The sequence below is a fragment of the Mytilus galloprovincialis genome, chromosome 10, assembly GCF_965363235.1.
Source record: "Mytilus galloprovincialis chromosome 10, xbMytGall1.hap1.1, whole genome shotgun sequence".
Classification (NCBI taxonomy): Eukaryota; Metazoa; Mollusca; class Bivalvia; order Mytilida; family Mytilidae; genus Mytilus; species Mytilus galloprovincialis.
Window position 1 is genome coordinate 90,815,418 of NC_134847.1, and position 27,038 is coordinate 90,842,455.

A 27,038-nucleotide genomic window follows, 5' to 3' on the forward strand; every position below is an offset into this window, starting at 1 on the left:
TGCTTTAGTATTGGAATTGTGTAACAAATGATTGATATAAGTGCTACAGATATAACTATTCGCTTTGAATGAAGATGCATGAATCTAAGAGGCTGTAGATACTTCAAAGTACTTAACTTGAAATAAAATATCACTTTCTGGTTTTTTATATCTTTCTCAAATTCTTTATACCTTCGTATATTTTCTATCCTTCTAACCATTTTGTTTGATAAATGTGTTAATTTATTACTACTTTTTTTCAAAGAGAATAAAGTTTTGAAATTTCTAGCTAAACAAAATGAATTTATATACTTGAACATATTATTGTAAATATTATCTTTGAAGTTTTATATAAATGAGAGTAATCTACTACAGATCTGCATGTTATAGATATTGTTGTACAATGACATAGCTTTAATATAATCTCATGTTTTATGTTATGTATATTGTGTTTGTACCAACCAGGTCAATTTTACTTCTTGAAGTACAGTTATACTAGTTAAGTAGGTAATTAGGTCAATTCTTCTTCTTTAAGAAGAGTTAATTATTAGGTCAATTTTTGTAATAATTAGGTCAATTGTTTCTCTTGAAGTACAGTACTCAGAATAGAATCCTAAACGGCTTCTGATTGGATGATACAAGATTGGAATAACATTTAATCGAAAGCTTATCCATTTAGGTTTAAAAATTGCCGAAAATCATATTCACATTTTACGAAGTATAGAAAATATCTTACATTTCTGCACGTCGGAGCTATTAAAAATATGCCCTTTTCATTAAGCGAAAAAAATAGATGATCTTTTTCAACTGCATTTTAAGTCAATTTGAGCCGCATGACCCTATATTTTTTTGGTTGTAATGCAACACTGGCATTTCTAGTAACAGGAACTGCTATCGATTTTCTCTAGTTTGTGTAGTCTTCGAGAAAAAAGATACGGAACACTAGTGGTACCCTATGGAAAATGCATTACGATTAATTGCACTCTTGTAACCTTAGAGCAGAGGGAAATTATCTGTTCCTTTTTGTTAGATTCAATTTCTATGTATTAAATTTTGTAACCTTAATTTGGAGCATAAAATATTCTTCAGACAACATAGTAGACTCAATACATAACAATTTTATAACTTTTGCCAGTCCAAATGATAATGAGTTGGTTGGTACAACATGCTGGTAGACCATGCTATATTTATTGTTTTCTCTTTGTTTTTAGGAGTAGTTTTCTGAGGTTAATTTTCCGTTACCGTGATATGGAAAGGTAATAGTTTTAGTTGCAGTTTAATTCCTCAATAACATAAGGATTTGACATTAACATTCAAAATATATATCTCTTTATAATAATTTTACATAGCTTTTTTTTATACATATATAAACCATATATTTAACATGGCTTGAATTTAAATGCCCCAAAAAATACAAATTATCTAAAGGCTTGATTGCAGATGTTTCCCAAACCATGAAATCAAGGATCTGGAGACCACAGTAATATGTATTGAAGCCACAAAAAATGTTACCCCAAAAAATTAATTAATCCACGAATCTTGACATCCGAAAAGACTGATAACATTTATAGTAACACTGAAAATTAAAGTATGAACTTTATACAAATCATCTAAAAGTACTTTCCATACTTGAAAAATATAAATTAGTCCTCTGTGTTTACTTTTTGATATGACGGTTGACATAGGCACGCATACCACATCTTCTTATTTACATACTATTACATGCTATCTGTATATCCATCTGTTAGTCCTAGCAAATCTAATGATTTCTACAGAATTCAGTGAAATGGCAAGGGTGTATTTAAAGCAGATAGCACAAAAATAAATCGATTTAGGGAAAAACATTGTATATCTATGACTTGAACTTTGGCTCTGTGCTAAGGTAACTGAACTGAAGGATCAAGGGGTTAGGCTTATGGGATGTTTAATGATCAGAAGGGTCAAAGGGTAAAGGTTATGGACCATCCTTGTCCTTTGTTCTTTCCGTTATTTCTACCACAAGCCAATTCTATCAAAACTAGAAATATCATGATCTATAAATATCCAATATATTATTGATTGGGATAATTTGTATGACATAAATATTAATGTAATGTCACATCCTATTTATTGTAAATCAATTTATTTTACCTAAAATACTTTTTACACATTTAGCTCTGCATGTTTATGAGTAAAAGGTACATTTTTGTAACCATTTATAACACATTTATGCTTGCCTTATTTTAATTGAGAAAAGCACAGAAATAAGTTGATTTACAATATGTGTTATTTTACCCAGAGCTCTCTTACTGTGGATTCATTTATCAATTTTCATGGTTGAACTAATCGTAGCTCAGGGTACTTTGAGGGTAGCTAATTTCATGGTTGAATTAAACATTGAAAGGTACTTTGAGGGTAGATAATTTCATGGTTAAACTAATCGTAGCTAAGGTACTTTGAGAGAAGCTATTTTCATGGTTGAACCAATCGTAGCTAAGGTACTTTGAGGGTAGCTAATTTCATGGTTGAACCAATCGTAGCTAGGGTACTTTGAGGGTAGCTAATTTAATGGTTGAACCAATCGTAGCTAGGGTACTTTGAGGGTAGATAATTTCATGGTTGAATTAAACATTGAAAGGTACTTTGAGGGTAGATAATTTCATGGTTGAATTAAACATTGAAAGGTACTTTGAGGGTAGATAATTTCATGGTTAAACTAATCGTAGCTCAGCTACTTTGAGGGTAGCTAATTTCATGGTTGAACCAATCGTAGCTAGGGTACTTTGAGGGTAGCTAATTTCATGTTTGAACCAATTGTAGCTAGGGTACTTTGAGGGTAGCTAATTTCATGGTTGAACCAATCGTAGCTAGGGTACTTTGAGGGTAGCTTATTTCATGGTTAAACTAATCGTAGCTAAGGTACTTTGAGAGTAGCTAATTTCATGGTTGAACCAATCGTAGCTAAGGTACTTTGAGGGTAGCTAATTTCATGGTTGAGCCAATCGTAGCTAGGGTACTTTGAGGGTAGCTAATTTCATGGTTGAACCAATCGTAGCTAGGGTACTTTGAGGGTAGATAATTTCATGGTTGAACCAATCGTAGCTAGGGTACTTTGAAGGTAGATAATTTCATGGTTGAACCAATCGTAGCTAGGGTACTTTGAAGGTAGATAATTTCATGGTTGAACCAATCGTAGCTAGGGTACTTTGAAGGTAGATAATTTCATGGTTGAACCAATCGTAGCTAGGGTACTTTGAAGGTAGATAATTTCATGGTTGAACCAATCGTAGCTAGGGTACGTTGAAGGTAGATAATTTCATGGTTGAACCAATCGTAGCTAGGGTACTTTGAAGGTAGATAATTTCATGGTTGAACCAATCGTAGCTAGGGTACTTTGAGGGTAGATAATTTCATGGTTTAACCAATCATAGCTAGGGTACTTTGAGGGTAGATAATTTCATGATTGAACCAATCGTATCTAGGGTACTTTGAGGGTAGATAATTTCACGGTTGAACTAATCTATTCAAAGTACTGTAAATTCAGAAATTGCTATGATTTTATTATTGCCAAAAATGCAACAGGGTTATAATCACAATAATTTAAACTCGCATTTTGAAATTTTTTATATGAATTAAACAGGATTTTTCTCAAAACTGCATGTTAGTCTAAAATGAAGAAATGGCAATAATAAATGCATGCAATAATTTCTGAATTTACAGTTAGTGAAATTAGTTTGTATTTCATTAAGTGTTTAAACCTTAAATTCACTCTACAGAAGAAATCTAAAAAAAACTTATATCAACTAATATCAATGAATCCACAGTATACATGTTTATTATCATTTTCTTGGAATGCCTGGTTTTATACATGTTTATTATCATTTTCTTGGAATGCCTGGTTTTATGTGCTTTATATCAGATCTATTTAGAATCATAATACAGCCTTATTAACATCAAGACACTGTTCAATTTAGCATGTTCAGTGGTAGTCAACTGAAATAGCTGCTTATAGTTTAACATCAATAGACTGGTACAGTTTGTCACGCTCTTAATGGGTCAGAAAATAGTTTGTGAATAAATTGAATAGACTGTCAAAGATGATGAAAAAATCTGCCATTTGAATATTAAATTCCTCAAAGGACAGAATAATGTAGTTATAACAAAGACAACCACTGAGTAATAAGTTAGTCGGCTTCATATCTTGACTTACATCTAGAAATTGACAATGAGGGTCGGTTGAAAACAAAACTTTACGACAAAAGAGATGATTTCAGCTTTCCAATTGTGAACTTTCCATTTCTAAGTAGCAACATTCCAGCAGCACCTGCATACAAGGTATATATCTCCCAATTGATACGATATTCCCGTGCTTGCATTTCCTATCATGATTTTCTTGATAGAGGGTTACTGCTCACAAGGAAGCTATTAAACCAAGAGTTCCAAATGGTGAAGTTGAAATCATCCCTTCGTAAATTTTACGGACGCCATCACGAGTTGGTTGACCATTATGGAATAACCGTTTCACAAATGATATCAGATATGTTCCTTACGTCGTAACTACAATCCCCTTCCCTTTCATGAATGTGACCTACCGAATTAGACTATTTACCGGATTTGTAATCACATAAGCAACACGACGGGTGCCACATGTGGAGCAGGATCTGCTTACCCTTCCGGAGCACCTGAGATCACCCCTAGTTTTTGGTAGGGTTCGTGTTGTTTATTCTTTAGTTTTCTATGTTGTGTCATGTGTACTATTGTTTTTCTGTTTGTCTTTTTCATTTTTAGCCATGGCGTTGTCAGTTTGTTTTAGATTTATGAGTTTGACTGTCCCTTTGGTATCTTTCGTCCCTCTTTTAGTGAGGAAACTTTTTTTTATGCCCCACCTACGATAGTAGAGGGGCATTATGTTTTCTGGTCTGTGCGTCTGTTCGTTCGTCCGTTTGTTCTTCTGTCCGTCCGTCCGTCCGTCTGTCCCGCTTCAGGTTAAAGTTTTTGGTCGAGGTAGTTTTTGATGAAGTTGAAGTCCAATCGACTTTAAACTTGGTACACATGTTCCCTGTGATATGATCTCTCTAATTTTAATGCCAAATTAGAGATTTTACCCCAATTTCACGGTCCACTGAACATAGAAAATGATAGTGCGAGTGGGGCATTCCTGTACTGAGGACACATTCTTGTTTCTCCATAAAATATGATACACTTGACATGCCTGCATAATTAATAATTGATTATGCAATTTATTAATTTTATTTTATATTTTATTTGTACAGACCAGAATTTTTCTGTCCATATAATATTACTGCCAACCAACCAAGATGGCCAACATGGCTAAAAATAGAACATAGGTGTAAAATGTAGATTTTGGTTTAAAGCTCTGAAACCAAAGCGTTTAGAGCAAATATGAGGGGTTAAATTGTTTATTAAGTCAAGATCTATCTGCCCTGAAATTTTCAGATGAATCGGACAATGAATTGTTGTGTTGCTGCCCCTTCATTGATAATTTTAAGGAAATTTTGCCGTTTTTGGTTATTATCTTGAATATTATTATACGATTGCCAAAAAAAAATTTGCGTCTTATAATGGTATCATGTCCTCGTCGTTGTCTGCGGCTCCGAAGACGCATTTAGTTTCCGGACAATAACTTAAGATTTTGTGAATGGATCTCTATAAATTTTTACCAGAAGGTTTAATACCACTAAAGGAAGGTAGGGATTGATTTTGGGGGTTATGGTCTAAATAGTTTAGGAATTAGAGGCCAAAAGGGGGCCCAAAATAAGCATTTTTGTAGTTATCAAACAATAATTTGTGTTTAAGTTTATGAATCTCTCTGAAATTATACCACAAGTTTCCATACCATGAGGGGATGGTTAGTTATGACTTTGTGGGGTTATGGCTCAAAATGTTTCGGAAATGGGGGCTAAAAAAGGGGAATAAGGGGCAAAAAAAAAGGGGGAAACTAGGTTATCCGGACAATTAATTAAGATTTAGTGATTTGATCTCCATAAATTTTTACCAGAAGGTTCAATACTGCTAAAGGAAGGTTGGAATTGATTTTGGGGGTTATGGTCCCAATAGTTTAGGAATTACGGGCCAAAAAGGGGGCCCAAAGTAAGCATTTTTGAAGTTTTCAAACAATAAATTGTGATTAAGTGTGTGAATCTCTTCAAAATTATACCACAAGTTTCCATTCCATTAAGGGATGATTCGTAATGACTTTGGGGGGTTATGGCTCAAAATGTTTTGGAATTTGGGGCAAAAAAAGGGGGGAAACTAGGTTTTTCTGGTCAATGGACATTAAGACAATTTAAAGCAGTGTAAGGAAGGTAAGTAAAAAACAGTACACATATGTTTGTTCGGATTTACCTCCCTTATACTTCTTGTAAATAATCTATTAAGAAATGTCAGGTTTTGGACGTATTGCCAAAAAAGGGGGGTGGTAGTAGTTTTCAATTTTTTGTTCCAAATTTGTCAAAATCCAAATTTTTGAAAAGTTTGAAGTAGAAATCTTTAATTGCACAATATGGCATAATAGATTTGTAAGATCTTGACATTTGTTTTGTGTCAGAAACTCATATTATGTCAAGAATTTGATCACACTCAAAATTCAGAGATGTATCAAGCTTGAATGTTGTGTCCCTACTTGCCCCAACTGTTCAGGGTTTGACCTCTGCGGTCGTATAACATTGCGCTCTGCAGAGCACCTGGTTATAGAGATAAACTGTAAACAGCAATAATGTTCAGCAAAGTAGATCTACAAATAAGTCAACATGACCAAAATGGTCAGTTGACCCCTTAAGGAGTTATTGCCCTTTATAGCCATTTTTTACCAAGTTTTTGTAAATTTTTGTAATCTTTTACAAAAATCTTCTCCTCTGAAACAACTGTGTCAAATTTAACCAAACTTAGCCACAATCATTATTAGGGTATCTAGTTTTAAAAACGTGTTCGGTGATCCAGCCAACCAATCAAGATGGCCGCCATGGCTAAAAATAGAACCTAGGGGTAAAATTTAGATTTTGGCTTGTAACTCTGAAACCAAAGCATTTAGAGCAAATCTGACAAGGGGTTAAACTGTTAATCAAGTGAATATTTATCTGCCCTGAAATTTTCAGATGAATTGGACAACTGGTTGTTGGGTTGCTGCCCCTCAATTTGTAATTTTTAGAGAAATGTTGTCGTTTTTGGTTATTATCTTGAATACTATTATAGATAGAGATAAACTGTAAATAGCAATAATGTTCAGCAAAGTAAGATCTAAAAATAAGTCAGCATGACCAAAATGGTCAATTGACCCCTTTATAGTAAATTTTTAACAATTTTCATTAATTTTGTAAATTTTCGAAAAAAATTTACAAAATATTTTCCTCTGTTTCTAGAGGGTCAAGTTTATTATAGATAGAGAAAATTGTAAGTAGCAAACATATTCAGTAAAGTACTGTAAGATCTACAAACACATCACCATCACCAAAACACAATTTTGTCATCAATCCATCTGTGTCCTTTGTTTATATGCACATAGACCAAGGTGAGCCTCTAGTTTATATTTATTGTTGAGTTGCTGGCTCATTGATCATCATCATCATTTACCCACATCTTTTTTGCATTATTTCCTTCTGTTTTGACTACACCATAATTACATTGGAAGAGACTATATGTCCAAATTGATTTAATATTCTTGATAAAGGTCTTATTATTTGACTTGTCTCCTTAACTTGTAGGAACAGAAAACTCTTACATTATACTACAGACACATAAATCAGTGGTTAATGTAGCCAGGGGATTTCATTTGCTTTGATTTAGTTTCAATTTTCTTTTTATGAGATACATTTGAAATTTTATCCATATAATATTTTTTTTAAATTGATTTGTCATATGGAATCAAGAATTTTTTTTAATCAGTTTAGGAGATACATATCTCAGCTACAGGGCAGAGGCTTTCAGTCTAAGACTTATACAGTTTTACTGGTGATTATTTTCTTAATATCACATGAAGAAATTAAACAGAATTTTTATTCTTCAAAATATTTTTGTTTTATTATGAAATAATTTAATTTTGGATGTAACACGTCTTCTGATTCGCTGACGTTATTTTGTTATCAGCCCATAGACATAATTTAGTCATGTGACTGTGATGTCATCAACGTTTTTCATGGTTTTCTACGGTTTAAAATGGAATTTAGAATTAAATTATAGGAAATGACTGTAATATTTTTTCTGTCTATGAAGAAATAACATAAAAAATTTGGTGCACACTGAAAAAAATCTTTTCAAATGTGATAAGTTAAGTTTGCTGGAACATAGAACACAATGTGCTTTACTTAATAATAAATCTATTGATGTTGACCCAACTTATCCTTTAAATACATTTCAAATCATATAGATTAATATTATGTTAGAACATTGCAACATCAAGTCTCAGAACACCACAATACTTTGTGTCAAAACAACACAACATAAAGTCTCAATACAATACAACATAAAGTCTTAGAACACCACACATAAAGTCTTAGAACACCACAACATAAAGTCTTCGAACAACACAACATAAAGTCTCTGAACAACACAACATAAAGTCTCTGAACAACACAACATAAAGTCTTAGAACAACACAACATAAAGTCTAAGAACAACACAACAAAAATTCTTAGAACAGCACAACATAAAGTCTTAGAACAACACAACATAAAGTCTCTGAACAACACAACATAAAGTCTTAGAACACCACACATAAAGTCTTAGAACACCACAACATAAAGTCTTAGAACACCACAATATAAAGTCTTAGAACACCACAACATAAAGCCTCTGAACAACACAACATAAAGTCTTAGAACACCACACATTAAGTAGTCTTAGAACAACACAACATAAAGTCTTAGAACAACACAACATAAAGTCTCTGAACAACACAACATAAAGTCTTAGAACAACACAACATAAAGTCTCAATACAATACAACATAAAGTCTTAGAACACCACACATAAAGTCTTAGAACACCACAACATAAAGTCTTAGAACACCACAATATAAAGTCTTAGAACACCACAACATAAAGTCTCTGAACACCACAACATAAAGTCTTAGAACACCACACATTAAGTAGTCTTAGAACAACACAACATAAAGTCTTAGAACAACACAACATAAAGTCTCTGAACAACACAACATAAAGTCTCTGAACAACACAACATAAAGTCTTAGAACAACACAACATAAAGTCTTAGAACACCACAACATAAAGTCTTAGAACACCACAACATGAAGTCTCTGAACAACACAACATAAAGTCTTAGAACAACACAACATAATGTCTCAATACAATACAGCATAAAGTCTTAGAACAACACAACATAAAGTCTCAATACAATACAACATAAATTCTTAGAACAACACAACATAAAGTCTCAATACAATAGAACATAAAGTCTCAATACAACACAACATAAAGTCTTAGAACACCACACATAAAGTCTTAGAACATCACAACATAAAGTCTCAATACATTACAACATAAAGTCTCAATACAACACAACATAAAGTCTTAGAACAACACAACATAAAGTCTCAATACAATACAACATAAAGTCTCTGAACAACACAACATAAAGTCTTAGAACAACACAACATAAAGTCTCAATACAATATAACTTGTCTCAGAACACCACAACATAAAGTTTAAGAACAACATAAAGTCTAAGAACAACATAAAGTCTTAGAACACCACTTTTAAGTGTCAATACAACACAACACCAAGTTTCAGTATATTACAATATGAAGTCTCAGTATATTACAATATTAAGTGTCAGTATATTACAATATGAAGTCTCAGTATATTGCAATATGAAGTCTCAGTATATTACAATATGAAGTGTCAGTATATTACAATATGAAGTGTCAGTATATTACAAAATGAAGTGTCAGTATATTACAATATGAAGTGTCAGTATATTACAATATGAAGTGTCAGTATATTACAATATGAAGTGTCAGTATATTACAATATGAAGTGTCAGTATATTACAATATGAAGTGTCAGTATATTACAATATGATGTGTCAGTATATTACTAAATAACTTCTCATTACAATAAAGTCTCAGGACAAGAAGTTTTTTAGACTGGTTATTTTAATTGTAGAGTTGTAAAGTTCAGCAAGTTGACTATGAACAGAAATAGGATTGGCCCCACTTCAGGCATAAAGAGAGTTGTTATATTACAGTTTCCAATACATAATAATACAGTTGAGAGAAATGTTTTGACTCTGTTGACTTTATGTCTACAGAGAATGGATTCTTACTCTAAATGCCAATATCAATAGGTACAATGAACTTAACTTTGTAATTCATATTTTATATGTTCTTTCTGAATCAATACTTCAAATTGATAGCGTTTATTTGCTCTGATCTTTATCTTGTAGCTGTTACATTAGTGAAGTTCTAAGCTGTGTAGGAGGCTTTTGTTTTAATTAGGTTTAGATTATTGATGCCAAAAATGATTGTTTTTTTCCGAATTAGGTATTGAAACTATAATGGTTTTTATATATATTATATATAGATGAAGATTGCATATGATCTATGATACTTTGGAGTCCCTAAACAGTACATTTGACTTAAAACAGCTAAGTATTAAAGATTGATTACAACTATCAGACAAAATTGTTGATGAAAGAATGTAATTGCGTGATTTTAATCAGCTTCCTTTTAAGTGTTCTGATATGTTTGTATGAACCTAAGCACATACTTAGTGATATCTAAGTTTATATTAACCTCAGCACAGACTTTGTGATATCTAGGTTTATATGAACCTTAGAACAGATTTTTTGATATCTAGGTTTATATGAACCTTAGAACAGATTTTTTGATATCTAGGTTTATATTAACCTCAGCACAGACTTTGTGATATCTAGGTTTATATGAACCTTAGAACAGATTTTTTTGATATCTAGGTTTATATGAACCTTAGAACAGATTTTTTGATATCTAGGTTTATATTAACCTCAGCACAGACTTTGTGATATCTAGGTTTATATGAACCTTAGAACAGATTTTTTGATATCTAGGTTTATATGAACCTTAGAACAGATTTTTTGATATCTAGGTTTATATGAACCTTAGAACAGATTTTTTGATATCTAGGTTTATATTAACCTCAGCACAGACTTTGTGATATCTAGGTTTATATGAACCTTAGAACAGATTTTTTGATATCTAGGTTTATATGAACCTTAGAACAGATTTTTTGATATCTAGGTTTATATGAACCTTAGAACAGATTTTTTGATATCTAGGTTTATATTAACCTCAGCACAGACTTTGTGATATCTAGGTTTATATGAACCTTAGAACAGATTTTTTGATATCTAGGTTTATATGAACCTTAGAACAGATTTTTTGATATCTAGGTTTATATGAACCTTAGAACAGATTTTTTGATATCTAAGTTTATATTAACCTCAGCACAGACTTAGTGATATCTAGGTTTATATTCACCTCATCACAGACTTAGTGATATCTAGGTTTATTTGTACTTATAGTACATTAGTACAGAGCTATCAGTGATATCTAGGTTTATATTAAATTTAGAATAGACTTTTTGATATCTAAGTTTATATTAACCTCAGCACAGACTTTGTGATATCTAGGTTTAAATGTACCTTATAGTACAGAGTCATTGATGGGTCGAGTGTCGTCTATATTCATCCCTTTTCTTCACTTTTCTTTAATTAATTCCTTTGTGATTGGGAAATAATAGTAAAATTATTAAATCAGTCACATATAAGTCTAGACAGAAACAGAATTATTTGTTGAGAAAATTGTTTCTTGCTATTGAGGATTACTATTTATGTTGCTATGATGAACATCTTACAGCATATTTTTTTTTTCAAATTGAATAAGTTTCTGGTCCTGTCTTTAAGTATTTTAGTAATGGCTTCAAATTGACAATGAAACTACAGCAATGATTGGATGAACAAATTTTGTGTGTCTGATTTTGAAAGGAAAGATAAATTAATTTGAACTTCTGAAGAAATGTAAATCTGTTTTGGTGTAACTTTTATAATCATAATGATTGAACTGGATATATAAGTGTGCTTTAGAGCTTTTAGATTAACATAGACTTATCACACCTTGTTCCCATATGCAAATCAGGTACACAAAGAAAATGATCATGTTCCAATATCAAGTCAGGAACCTTAAAGCATGGTGACATGACCAATCTCAAGTCAGAAACCTTAAAGCATGGTGACATGACCAATCTCAAGTCAGAAACCTTAAAGCATGGTGATATGACCAATCTCAAGTCAGGAACCTTAAAGCATGGTGACATGACCAATCTCAAGTCAGAAACCTTAAAGCATGGTGACATGACCAATCTCAAGTCAGAAACCTTAAAGCATGGTGACATGACCAATCTCAAGTCAGGAACCTTAAAGCATGGTGACATGACCAATCTCAAGTCAGAAACCTTAAAGCATGGTGACATGACCAATCTCAAGTCAGAAACCTTAAAGCATGGTGACATGACCAATCTCAAGTCAGGAACCTTAAAGCATGGTGACATGACCAATCTCAAGTCAGGAACCTTAAAGCATGGTGACATGACCAATCTCAAGTCAGAAACATAAGAGTGTTATGTGCAAAGTTCAAATAGGACACAGTATGCTCATGTGCCAATCTCAAGAACCTCTGTACAAACTCATATGCCAAGATCAACGAACCTCCCAACACGGTCATGTCTGAATCTTGAATCCAGAAACTTACAGAATGCTCATTTGCCAATCTCTAGTCGGGAATCTTGTAGTATTCTCATGTCTCAATCTCAAGAAGGGAATCTCAAAGCATGCTTGTGTGACAATCTCAAGTCAAAAACCTCTAAGGGTGCTATAAACAGTTTCGTATAAAAATCATGGGGTTATTCCCCCCGATTAAAAATAGACATGGAAGAAAGTCCATATCAACATAATTGGTGAAAAAGTATCATGTTTTTTGTATTTGGTTAAAAAAATAAGTTAATTAACTTCAGTTAAAACAGGTTGAAAGATTAAAATAATTTAAAAAAAATAGATTAAATATACATGTTTTGATGGGATACAACACTGTAAACATCCTGTTTGTTTAGCAGTGAAACTTGAAATCTTATTTGCAGCCACTGTAGCTCTTTTCGAAGCAGACAAACGTACCCTGAAGCATAAATTTTTTGAAAGACCAGGTAAAAATCTATGGAATTCATAGTTTTGGTTTGGTTATGAAAAATGTGCATGTATCATGTCTTCATGGGTGTGCACATGACCTGATTTCAGGTTTTTGATGATTAGATTAGGCAATAATTTTCCCATTTTCTCTGGATAAAACTTTTTTATACTATTAAAAGTACACTTATTTTCCTTCATTTCATTATAAACTGGAGAACATTCTGATTCCAGTGATATCTAGTTTTATACAAGTATCTTTATAAATCAGTCCACCACTATAAGTCACTTATACATGGTCCCTCAAAATATGACATCATAGAAACAAACTGTTGATTGAACCCTAAGCAGGATATGTTTCATGGGTTTTTTTGCCATTGTGTTGCTGTCTTACTAACAAACACCCCACAACTAATTTCATTCATAAACGATATAAATATCTGTAATTTATTTAAAGGTTAAATTCTGTTTTGTAGAAATAACACTGAACTTTTTTATTTCCAGGAAGGCCATTAGAGCTTATGAAGAAAGTTGGGATAGAAGATTACAGTTATTATGTTGTTGTGTGGAAAGAAAAGGCAGAAACAGGGTATGTAGTTTTTGTATAGTAAAACACAGTTATGTTCTTGTAATGTGGATATATATAATAGATGATGTATGACAGGGCAGATTGCAGAGTTCAAATGATATGAGTTGAGTTGTAATGTCGAAAGCATCTACAGATTCTTAAGTTTGTTATTGGTTTTGTAAGTCGCACCGGTATAACTGATACCTGACATGTGAAATGACAGCTCCCTGTAACCACATTGTTTTAGCCTTGATTGTATTGATACAGCCTTTGTTTTATTACTCACTTCTGTATATAATTGAATTTGTCCTCCAATATCCTGTGACAGCTGGTCTAGGAGATTATTCTTACAAGATTAAATTCATAGAGAGTATTCTAAATAAGATTAAGTGTTGACTTATAGTTTGGTATTGGAATTGATTATTCCTTGTAAAGTATTATTTTTATTTTGCTTTTACCTGTCTTAGGAACACTTTAATTAAAAAGAACTTAAATGATTAAGTCTGTTGGGTTTTCTTTATCAAATCTGAATTTGTAGTCTTGAATATTAACATGCTCTATGTTGTAGGCCTTACTTTGACCTATAATTGTTTAATAAACTTACACATGGTGACTTGGATGGAGAGTCGTCTTATTGGCCCACATACCACATCTTTTTATTTCTATGATTATCTTCAAAGTTCCTGTCCCAGAGAAATAGAAATAAAGATGACTGATAGCATTTATATAAAGGTACCAGTCTTGTATTACAATTCCAGTTTCCGGTGCATGTCAAAACATGGAGGGAAACAAAATATTCCATTTTTTTGTGAATTTTTTTCTGGACTCAATTTTTTCTGTTTGATTATAGCTTTATGCTGAATTAAAACATATATATTTCGTCGCTGGGTTCCAAAATGTTGTAAATTACAAATTTTTCAAGAAAAAAATATCTCACAAACAGGCTTTGAAAATTTTGACAAAATGCATGTTTCCAAATTGTCGTATGTGAACTTGAACATTTTTGCAAATATCAGTGGAATAAAAACTTTGACATTTCTGGATTAATCGAGAACTTAAATTAATTTTACAGGAATAAAGAAATGTACAATTATTTCATTCCCAAAGTCACTATACAACGATATTCAAGTTTTCATACAACATTTTGGAAGCAAACTTTACAAACAACTGACATTGGCAATTTTGTAATATGTCTTATTTAAAACGTTTTGATTGGTCTAACTGTCTGCTATTTTGTAATACAAAAGATTTCCTCCCGCCCAGACCATTGGTGTCAAAAAGTATTTTTAGCCAAAAAAGTCATATACCACATTTTGAAAGCCCAGCAACGATATAGATTTTAAAAAAAATCTTGCAAGTTTTTGGGGATATCAATCCAGAAAAGTGGAAGAATATCATGTTTACTGGAAGTGGTGCGGCCTAGTAAAAACAGCAAGCAGATAGTAGAAAATTTTGTTTTTTGATTTCAGGGTTGTGTAACTTTTTATAATCTTGGCATGTCCAGTCAACGTATATTTGTTCCACCTAACAGAAGTTCTAATGGAAACTTTATTATAAACATTGTTATAAAACCTATACCTGTTGGAACAAATATTCTATACCATTTATTCCGTTAGGAACATATACTGTAATATTTATTCCTGTGGAAATAATATTCCAGAATATTCTTTGCTTTTGGAACTTATGTTATGAAGGAACTTCTATTCCGTGACAGTCCGTCGTTAGCTTTTACAAAAATCTTCTCCTTTGAAACTACTGGGCCAAATTAAACCAAACTTGGTCACAATCATCATTGGGATATCTAGTTTAAAAATTGTGTGGCGTGACCCAGCCAACCAACCAAGATGGCCGCCATGGCTAAAAATAGAATATAGGGGTAAAATGTAGATTTTGGCTTATCACTCTGAAACCAAAGCATTTAGAGCAAATCTGACATGGGGTTAAATTGATTATCAGGTAAAGATCTATCTGCCCTGAAATTTTCAGACGAATCTGACAACTGGTTGTTGTGTTGCTGCCCCTGAATTGGCAATTTTTTTCAATTAAATCACAATTTTACATTAGTACATACATGATATGAACATGAGAAAAAAAATTCTATGTAGCATTTTTTATTTTTAGCTCACCTGGCCCGAAGGGCCAAGTGAGCTTTTCTCATCACTTGGCGTCTGGCGTCGTCCGGCGTCGTCCAGCGCCCATCGTCGTTAACTTCTCCTCTGAAACTGCTGGGCAAAATTTAACCAAACATGGCCAAAATCATTATTATGGTATCTAGTTTCAAAATTGTGTCCGATGACCTGGCCAACCAATCAAGATGGCTGCCATGGCTAAAAATAGAACATAGGGGTAAAATGCAGTTTTTGGCTTAACACTAAAAAACCAAAGCATTTAGAGCAAATCTGACATCCTGTAAAATTGTTTATCAGGTCAAGATCTATCTGCCCTGAAATTTTGAGATGAATTGGACAACCCGTTGATAGGTTGCTGCCCCTGAATTGGTAATTTTAAGGAAATTTTGCTGTTTTTGGTTATTATCTTGAATATTATCATAGATAGAGATAAACTGTAAACAGCAAAAATGTTCAATAAAGTAAGATCTACAAATAAGTCAAACAAGACCAAAATGGTCTGTTGATCCCTTTAGGAGTTATTGCCCTTTATAGTCAATTTTTAACCATTTTTGAAATCTTAGTTATCTTTTACAAAAATCTTGTCCTCTGAAACTACTGGGCCAAATTAAACCAAACTTGGCCACAATCATCATTTGGGTATCTAGTTTAAAAATTGTGACCCGTGACCTGGCCAACCAACCAAGATGGCCGCCATGGCTAAAAATAGAACATAGGGGTGAAATGTAGATTTTGGCTTATAACTCTGAAACCACAGCCTTTAGAGCAAATCTGACATCCTGTAAAATTGTTCATCAGGTCAAGATCTATCTGCCCTGAAATTTTCAGATGAATCTGACAACCTGTTGTTGGGTTGCTGCCCCTGAATTGGTAATTTTAAGGAAATTTTGCTGTTTTTGGTTATCTTGAATATTATTATAGATAAAGATAAACTGTAAACATCAATAATGTTAAGCAAAGTAAGATTTACAAATAAGTCAACATGACGGAAATGGTCACTTGACCCCTAAGGAGTTATTGTCCTATATAGTCAATTTTCATAAAATTTGTAAATTTTAACTAACATTTTCCACTGAAACTACTGGGCCAAGTTCATTATAGATAGAGATAATTGTAAACAGCAAGAATTTTCAGTAAAGTAAGGTGAACAAACACATCACCATCACCAAAACACAATTTTGTCTTGAATCCATCTGCTTCCTTTGTTTAATATTCACATAGACCAAGGTGAGCGACACAGGCTCTTTAGAGCCTCTAGTTTTATTTTCAAAGATCAGCTGTTTTCCATGTAAACCTATGGAGCAGTCAATTACAATTAAAAGACTGCAACCTAAAGCTTTGTATTGAAAGTAGATAGAATTAAACCAAAAACCATTTAAGCCATTAACAGCTAAAGTATAATATAGAGTAAAATCTCAGCTACTAACATTAACAGAGTAATTAGGTTACTTATTCCTTACAAGTTATACTTTTCAGGATAATGAATAGTGGATTAATTAGGAAAAATAACATTTATAAGTGCATAATAAACAGACTACTAGATTATACTTCTATTGACTGGGTGTGAGGGTAATAGCAAGTTGATTGTCCCTGAGATACCAACTATTGCTGGATTAGATGTTTTATTATACTGAACAACACAATCATTAAGTGTTTCCAAAAGTCTTCATGTATCATTGAAAAAAAAAGAAAAATGTCACACAACTTGACATGCACAAAATGAACTTTACGTTATTTTTCATATTTCATGTTGTAATATAGTAAATATTTCATTTACTGCAATCAAGACTGGGAAAACTTGTGTTAAAATTTTCATCCAGAAAATAAATTCTAGCTAAAATCATTAACTGCAAATCCAACGACAGACCCATATTATAGATTTAGTATTATATTTTAGATCTTTAGAAAATGTGTCCCTAAGATTTTCTTTCTTTTTTTTAAATTGCTTCTTGTAAGGGATATTTAATTTGAATTTGTGATAGACACATACAGATTATACTGTTTATGATTTTAGAGTTTGACATTGCCAAGCGAACAAACCCATGCAGAATAATTCATGACCTCATTATTGTTCAATGAAAAACAAGTATGAAAAATTATCTTACCTCCTATACATTTCTAGGAATATGATTGGTTAAAAGCGTCCACGTGGAGACGGTGTATATTTTACATTAGGTTATAGTGAGGCGGGGCTTATTTCATATACGGTTAGTAGTGGAGTTACGTCCCTTTATATTCCATATTAGGTAAGAAGGGAGGCGGTGCTTATTTCATACACAGTTAGTAGTGGTGTTGCGTCCCTTTATAAAAACAAAACAGTACTGAGAAAAAATCTTAAACGACTTCAATAGACGAAGATTGAAATAAATTCATAAAACACATTTAAAACCTATTAAGTTGTTATTGCTGGCATCTGTTTTTGTAGGATCAATGAAAGTTGTTTCTTAATGCTAACAGTTTTGAAGACTTGCTCATTTTGATAGGTCACTAGTCTAAATTTCACACTTAAGATAGTCGGTAAGATAAATTCGTTACATAGTGTGCTAGTGACCTAATACGGTATATATGGGGTCAGTAAATTCGCTCTCACCCCATATGGAATTAACTGATCCCATATATACCGTATTAGGTCACTAGCACACTAAGAAACAATTATGATTATAAAACTATTAACCAGGGTGTTATAGTCTTTGAAACTATTGACTGGCAAATAGTCTGTGGAATGAAATAGCACATATATATTTCATTCTTTTTTTGTACAGAAAAATCATAGTGAGGTATAATAATATACAATTACTGTCTTTTGATGAGGTAAATATGTAGTTTTATTGACTTTTGAAAAACTGATATTCACTGAGGCCAACGGCCGAAGTGAATATCAGTTTTTCAAAAGTCGATTAAATCACATATTTACCGAAACAAAAGACAGTAATTGTTTTATTCCATATTTCGAGAGAAATGTATGTAATGGCAATTATTTACCAAAACCAATTGTACATCAAACGTTTTTTTACCAAAATTATGCACGTAAAAGCACGCGACGTTTTGCGCGGTGAATATCCTTTTTCCGCAGGTGAATATGCTTATTTATTCAAAATCCCTTTCATATAGAAAAACCTACTAATATTTTATCAATATGGAATAATAATTTATATTCTCTCTGTATATTGCAGTTTATTTAAAATTTCAACCAAAATCTGATTCATTTTTAAAATGGATCCAGGTATGCTTTCACTTTCACTTAGCACTACTAATATTGATGACTTGACTGTGGGTTTTCTACAGCAGTTTGGTAAATTTCTGACCATTGAATAGTTCGACTAAGAAATGACTGTAGAGAATTTTATAACTGTATATCACCAATAATATCTTTGTTCTTGGATGATGCATTTATAAACAGAAGTGCTTTTAATTTCAAAATGTATTATTTTCAAATATAAATAGGATTCCATATGAACGATCTTATATTTATAGTTTACAAACTGTTTAGATGCCATGAATTATAAACATCTTTTGACAATGATTGGTTGCTATATTTTCACTGTTTAGATGCCATGAACTATAAACATCTTTTAACAATGATTGGTAGCCATACAACTACAAAGGATATCACTGGTTTTCTGGTTTCTTTGTCTAACGTAAACTTCTTTACGAGTCTACAATTGTTTTAATCAAGTCTAGTGTTTGTTGTTTGTATTTTTTAATCAGTTTCTATAGCTACACCCATTTAAAACAACATTTTCTTGCAAATGAACTTTCTAAAAAATCATCTATTGTTTTCTTGGGCTAATGAAAATCATAAAAATGTACAAATATTAAAATTATGCATTTAATTTTATAAGACTCTAAATTTCAAGTACTTTTCTGCTATTTAAGTATTATTTGTTCTATGTACATGATGAAGGGATAGGAATATACACTTTTTGGCAATATGCCCTCAGACATTAACATGAAAATTAATACTCTCAATATTGAAATAAGGACATATGTCATATATAAGCATGCACTAGTCAATTTGGAGCCCTCTATAGTTTGCTGTACTGTGTGAGCCAAGGATCTATCTTATTGTTCATGTTTACATTTATGATAATCCAATGTAAATAGTACCAAGATTGATGTATCAATATAAGATGACAACAAAGTAGAAGTTAAAATCTAAAGAAATCATAACTTCTCCGGAACAATTTTAAATATATCAATATATCAGAAAGTATGAATGAAAATTACTATTACCATACATAAACTATCCTCTTTATACCTAGTAAATACAGATTGGTTGTGATTTATAGCTATATTATGCTTTAATGTTCAATATGGTAGAGAGTTATTGTATTAAGCCTGCACCGTCAGAAAGGATTGTGTCGTAACTTGTAACACAGATATCCTGTAGTAATTTCCTTATCATTCTGCATCAGCAATCAACGAGAACATTGAACCGGATCAATAACACTCCGTCCTGAAGTCAGGAATCAAATATTTCTATTACCCTACTTTATAACATATGGATTTCCAGTTTGATTAGGTTATCTGCTCTGACTTATTCAATATAAAACTGGTTACAAGAAGTTTTAATTCAATATATATATACCCTCTGTTATAAAATAATAAGTCACCAATGTGATGTTGGTCAATAAGTTTTTAGATGCATGTCAAAGTAAATTAAAAAGACTGGAACTGCAGACTGAAAAAAAGTACTATAGCACATTAAAGATATGGTCATGACAAATCTAGAGGATCTAAGGATAAACAGCATTGGGGTTTATCTAATAACTTTAACAGACTGATGTTAAGATTGTCCATTTTATGTAGAATTTTTGCTTGTAAACTAGGGTACACAATAAAAAAGTTAATTTGCAATATTAATACTGTAACTATGTTGTATTTGCAAGCAAATTGCATTGAATGTAAATTCTTTTGTGGTACATAGTACTGTAACTGATTGTAAATTGTTTTGTGGTACATAGTACTGTAACTGACTGCATATCACCTTGTTTATGACTTTTGTGGTACATAGTACTGTAACTGACTGTATATCACCTTGTTTATGACTTTTGTGGTACATAGTACTGTAACTGACTGTATATCACCTTGTTTATGACTTTTGTGGTACATAGTACTGTAACTGACTGTATATCACCTTGTTTATGACTTTTGTGGTACATAGTACTGTAACTGACTGTATATCACCTTGTTTATGACTTTTGTGGTACATAGTACTGTAACTGACTGCATATCACCTTGTTTATGACTTTTGTGGTACATAGTACTGTAACTGACTGCATATCACCTTGTTTATGACTTTGACAATTCATTGTGTAGAAATAGTTTTATGATAAAGAATATCAATAAAGAATACAGGTTTTTACATTGTCTGCTTCAATATAAGAAGATGTGGTATGATTGCCAACTCTTTACAAGAGACCAAATGACACAGAGACATAGAAATTAACAGCTAAAGGTCACCATATCACCTTCAATTCATTATTATTTAAAATTGATGTTTTAACTCAAAATATTTTGTTTAGAAACAGTAATTGTAAAAGTTGCATTATAAAGAGAATTACTATTGAGTGTCTCAAAATATAAAATTTTAATGTTTTTCAGAATTCTATAGCCGAGATTGCAAAATTACTACAAGAGTTTTTCCGTGATTTAGATGTTGTTCCATCTGATGTATTTGCTGGAATTGTGTTGCTAAGGAGACATCAGAAGATTCGAATGAGACATGTTGTGTCACAGGTGAGTGTTGCTATGGAGACAATAAATTGTCTATTAGACATGATACTCACAGAAAGGTTTATTTTTAGCTCAACTGGCTCAGTGGTTCATTAAGTTTTACAAAAATCTTCTCCTTTGAAACTACTGAGCCAATTGGTATGTTACCCACCTTTGCCACATTGTGTCATATGATCCCACTTGCTATCAATCATGGCTGACATGGCTAAATGCAAGTTTTGTCTATTATCTTGAAATCTACTTCTGATGCCTGTAAAGAGGATTTTGACCCTCTTTAACAGTTTTGCCTATTTATAATCTTCAAAACTATTACAGATTGATAGATACTTAAAATAGCCAAAATATATCAGCAAGACAAGATCTACAAGTAAGTCAGTAGGCTGAAATTGTCAGTTAACTTCTTAACAAAGATTTTTATCATTATTATCATTTTTTGGCAGTAGCTGCAGATGCATTTATATCAAGGCATCCAGTTTTAGTTTTTAGCCTTTAGTTTCCAATAACCCTGTTTTCTTGTTTTCACACTTGAAAATGTTCTCTTCAAATATTTTTGATCCCAGGCATAGATTACCTTAGCCGTATTTGGCACAACTTTTTGGAATTTTGGATCCTCAATGCTCTTCAACTTTGTACTTGTTTGGCTTTATAAATATTTTGATATGAGCTTCACTGATGAGTCTTATGTAGACGAAACGCGCGTCTGGCGTACTAAATTATAATCCTGGTACCTTTGATAACTATTTGCTAGGTTAATGATGAGGGGGGTTTTAATGACTTTGACTATCAATGAGGGTCTTCTAAGCTCAGTGGTTAATGAACCTAGGATATAATGAGAGGGGTTTTAATGACTTTGGCTATCAATGAGGGTCTTCTAAGCTCAGTGGTTAATGATGAGAGGGGTTTTAATGACTTTGACTATCAATGAGGGTCTTCTTAGCTCAGTGGTTAATGAACCTAGGATATAATGAGAGGGGTTTTAATGACTTTGGCTATCAATGAGGGTCTTCTTAGCTCAGTGGTTAATGATGAGAGGGGTTTTAATGACTTTGACTATCAATGAGGGTCTTCTTAGCTCAGTGGTTAATGATGAGAGGGGTTTTAATGACTTTGACTATCAATGAGGGTCTTCTAAGCTCAGTGGTTAATGAACCTAGGATATAATGAGAGGGGTTTTAATGACTTTGACTATCAATGAGGGTCTTCTTAGCTCAGTGGTTAATGATGAGAGGGGTTTTAATGACTTTGACTATCAATGAGGGTCTTCTAAGCTCAGTGGTTAATGAACCTAGGATATAATGAGAGGGGTTTTAATGACTTTGACTATCAATGAGGGTCTTCTAAGCTCAGTGGTTAATGATGAGAGGGGTTTTAATGACTTTGGCTATCAATGAGGGTCTTCTAAGCTCAGTGGTTAATGATGAGAGGGGTTTTAATGACTTTGGCTATCAATGAGGGTCTTCTAAGCTCAGTGGTTAATGATGAGGGGGGTTTTAATGACTTTGACTATCAATGAGGGTCTTCTAAGCTCAGTGGTTAATGATGAGAGGGGTTTTAATGACTTTGACTATCAATGAGGGTCTTCTAAGCTCAGTGGTTAATGAACCTAGGATATGATGAGGGGGGTTTTAATGACTTTGGCTATCAATGAGGGTCTTCTTAGCTCAGTGGTTAATGATGAGAGGGGTTTTAATGACTTTGACTATCAATGAGGGTCTTCTTAGCTCAGTGGTTAATGATGAGAGTGGTTTTAATGACTTTGACTATCAATGAGGGTCTTCTAAGCTCAGTGGTTAATGATGAGAGGGGTTTTAATGACTTTGACTATCAATGAGGGTCTTCTAAGCTCAGTGGTTAATGAACCTAGGATATGATGAGGGGGGTTTTAATGACTTTGGCTATCAATGAGGGTCTTCTAAGCTCAGTGGTTAATGATGAGAGGGGTTTTAATGACTTTGACTATCAATGAGGGTCTTCTAAGCTCAGTGGTTAATGATGAGAGGGGTTTTAATGACTTTGACTATCAATGAGGGTCTTCTAAGCTCAGTGGTTAATGATGAGGGGGGTTTTAATGACTTTGACTATCAATGAGGGTCTTCTAAGCTCAGTGGTTAATGATGAGAGGGGTTTTAATGACTTTGACTATCAATGAGGGTCTTCTAAGCTCAGTGGTTAATGAACCTAGGATATGATGAGGGGGGTTTTAATGACTTTGGCTATCAATGAGGGTCTTCTAAGCTCAGTGGTTAATGAACCTAGGATATAATGAGAGGGGTTTTAATGACTTTGGCTATCAATGAGGGTCTTCTAAGCTCAGTGGTTAATGATGAGGGGGGTTTTAATGACTTTGACTATCAATGAGGGTCTTCTAAGCTCAGTGGTTAATGATGAGAGGGGTTTTAATGACTTTGACTATCAATGAGGGTCTTCTAAGCTCAGTGGTTAATGATGAGGGGGGTTTTAATGACTTTGACTATCATTGAGGGTCTTCTAAGCTCAGTGGTTAATGATGAGAGGGGTTTTAATGACTTTGGCTATCAATGAGGGTCTTCTAAGCTCAGTGGTTAATGATGAGAGGGGTTTTAATGACTTTGACTATCAATGAGGGTCTTCTAAGCTCAGTGGTTAATGATGAGAGGGGTTTTAATGACTTTGACTATCAATGAGGGTCTTCTAAGCTCAGTGGTTAATGATGAGGGGGGTTTTAATGACTTTGACTATCAATGAGGGTCTTCTAAGCTCAGTGGTTAATGATGAGAGGGGTTTTAATGACTTTGACTATCAATGAGGGTCTTCTAATGTCAGTGGTTAATGATGAGAGGGGTTTTAATGACTTTGACTATCATTGAGGGTCTTCTAAGATCAGTGGTTAATGATGAGAGGGGTTTTAATGACTTTGACTATCAATGAGGGTCTTCTAAGGTCAGTGGTTAATGATGAGAGGGGTTTTAATGACTTTGACTATCATTGAGGGTCTTCTAAGGTCAGTGGTTAATGATGAGAGGGGTTTTAATGACTTTGGCTATCAATGAGGGTCTTCTTAGCTCAGTGGTTAATGATGAGAGGGTTTTAATGACTTTGGCTATCAATGAGGGTCTTCTTAGCTCAGTGGTTAATGAACCTAGGATATGATGAGGGGGGTTTTAATGACTTTGGCTATCAATGAGGGTCTTCTAAGCTCAGTGGTTAATGATGAGAGGGGTTTTAATGACTTTGACTATCAATGAGGGTCTTCTAAGCTCAGTGGTTAATGATGAGAGGGGTTTTAATGACTTTGACTATCAATGAGGGTCTTCTAAGCTCAGTGGTTAATGATGAGGGGGGTTTTAATGACTTTGACTATCAATGAGGGTCGTCTAAGCTCAGTGGTTAATGATGAGAGGGGTTTTAATGACTTTGACTATCAATGAGGGTCTTCTAAGCTCAGTGGTTAATGAACCTAGGATATGATGAGGGGGGTTTTAATGACTTTGGCTATCAATGAGGGTCTTCTAAGCTCAGTGGTTAATGAACCTAGGATATAATGAGAGGGGTTTTAATGACTTTGGCTATCAATGAGGGTCTTCTAAGCTCAGTGGTTAATGATGAGGGGGGTTTTAATGACTTTGACTATCAATGAGGGTCTTCTAAGCTCAGTGGTTAATGATGAGAGGGGTTTTAATGACTTTGACTATCAATGAGGGTCTTCTAAGCTCAGTGGTTAATGATGAGGGGGGTTTTAATGACTTTGACTATCATTGAGGGTCTTCTAAGCTCAGTGGTTAATGATGAGAGGGGTTTTAATGACTTTGGCTATCAATGAGGGTCTTCTAAGCTCAGTGGTTAATGATGAGAGGGGTTTTAATGACTTTGACTATCAATGAGGGTCTTCTAAGCTCAGTGGTTAATGATGAGAGGGGTTTTAATGACTTTGACTATCAATGAGGGTCTTCTAAGCTCAGTGGTTAATGATGAGGGGGGTTTTAATGACTTTGACTATCAATGAGGGTCTTCTAAGCTCAGTGGTTAATGATGAGAGGGGTTTTAATGACTTTGACTATCAATGAGGGTCTTCTAAGGTCAGTGGTTAATGATGAGAGGGGTTTTAATGACTTTGACTATCATTGAGGGTCTTCTAAGGTCAGTGGTTAATGATGAGAGGGGTTTTAATGACTTTGACTATCAATGAGGGTCTTCTAAGGTCAGTGGTTAATGATGAGAGGGGTTTTAATGACTTTGACTATCATTGAGGGTCTTCTAAGGTCAGTGGTTAATGATGAGAGGGGTTTTAATGACTTTGGCTATCAATGAGGGTCTTCTTAGCTCAGTGGTTAATGATGAGAGGGTTTTAATGACTTTGACTATCAATGAGGGTCTTCTAAGGTCAGTGGTTAATGATGAGAGGGGTTTTAATGACTTTGACTATCATTGAGGGTCTTCTAAGGTCAGTGGTTAATGATGAGAGGGGTTTTAATGACTTTGACTATCATTGAGGGTCTTCTAAGGTCAGTGGTTAATGATGAGAGGGGTTTTAATGACTTTGACTATCAATGAGGGTCTTCTAAGGTCAGTGGTTAATGATGAGAGGGGTTTTAATGACTTTGACTATCATTGAGGGTCTTCTAAGGTCAGTGGTTAATGATGAGAGGGGTTTTAATGACTTTGGCTATCAATGAGGGTCTTCTTAGCTCAGTGGTTAATGATGAGAGCGTTTTAATGACTTTGGCTATCAATGAGGGTCTTCTAAGGTCAGTGGTTAATGATGAGAGGGGTTTTAATGACTTTGGCTATCAATGAGGGTCTTCTAAGTTCAGTGGTTAATGATGAGAGGGGTTTTAATGACTTTGGCTATCAATGAGGGTCTTCTAAGGTCAGTGGTTAATGATGAGAGGGGTTTTAATGACTTTGACTATCAATGAGGGTCTTCTAAGCTCAGTGGTTAATGATGAGAGGGGTTTTAATGACTTTGACTATCAATGAGGGTCTTCTAAGCTCAGTGGTTAATGATGAGAGGGGTTTTAATGACTTTGACTATCAATGAGGGTCTTCTTAGCTCAGTGGTTAATGATGAGAGGGGTTTTAATGACTTTGACTATCAATGAGGGTCTTCTTAGCTCAGTGGTTAATGATGAGAGGGGTTTTAATGACTTTGGCTATCAATGAGGGTCTTCTAAGTTCAGTGGTTAATGATGAGAGGGGTTTTAATGACTTTGGCTATCAATGAGGGTCTTCTTAGCTCAGTGGTTAATGATGAGAGGGGTTTTAATGACTTTGGCTATCAATGAGGGTCTTCTAAGGTCAGTGGTTAATGATGAGAGGGGTTTTAATGACTTTGACTATCAATGAGGGTCTTCTAAGCTCAGTGGTTAATGATGAGAGGGGTTTTAATGACTTTGGCTATCAATGAGGGTCTTCTAAGGTCAGTGGTTAATGATGAGGGGGGTTTTAATGACTTTGGCTATCAATGAGGGTCTTCTAAGCTC

At 33.5% G+C, this 27,038-nt stretch overlaps 1 protein-coding gene across 1 annotated transcript in view; it reads left to right on the forward strand.

The window, feature by feature from the left end:
* Window positions 1-27,038, forward strand: part of LOC143048749 (diacylglycerol lipase-alpha-like) — a 93,763-nt gene that overhangs the window by 20,065 nt on the left and 46,660 nt on the right. Inside the window, exons 5-7 of the mRNA XM_076222620.1 lie at window positions 1,191-1,235; window positions 13,651-13,735; window positions 21,448-21,582. Coding sequence (XP_076078735.1) covers window positions 1,191-1,235; window positions 13,651-13,735; window positions 21,448-21,582 — 265 coding nt within the window. The remainder of the gene's footprint in view (window positions 1-1,190; window positions 1,236-13,650; window positions 13,736-21,447; window positions 21,583-27,038) is intronic.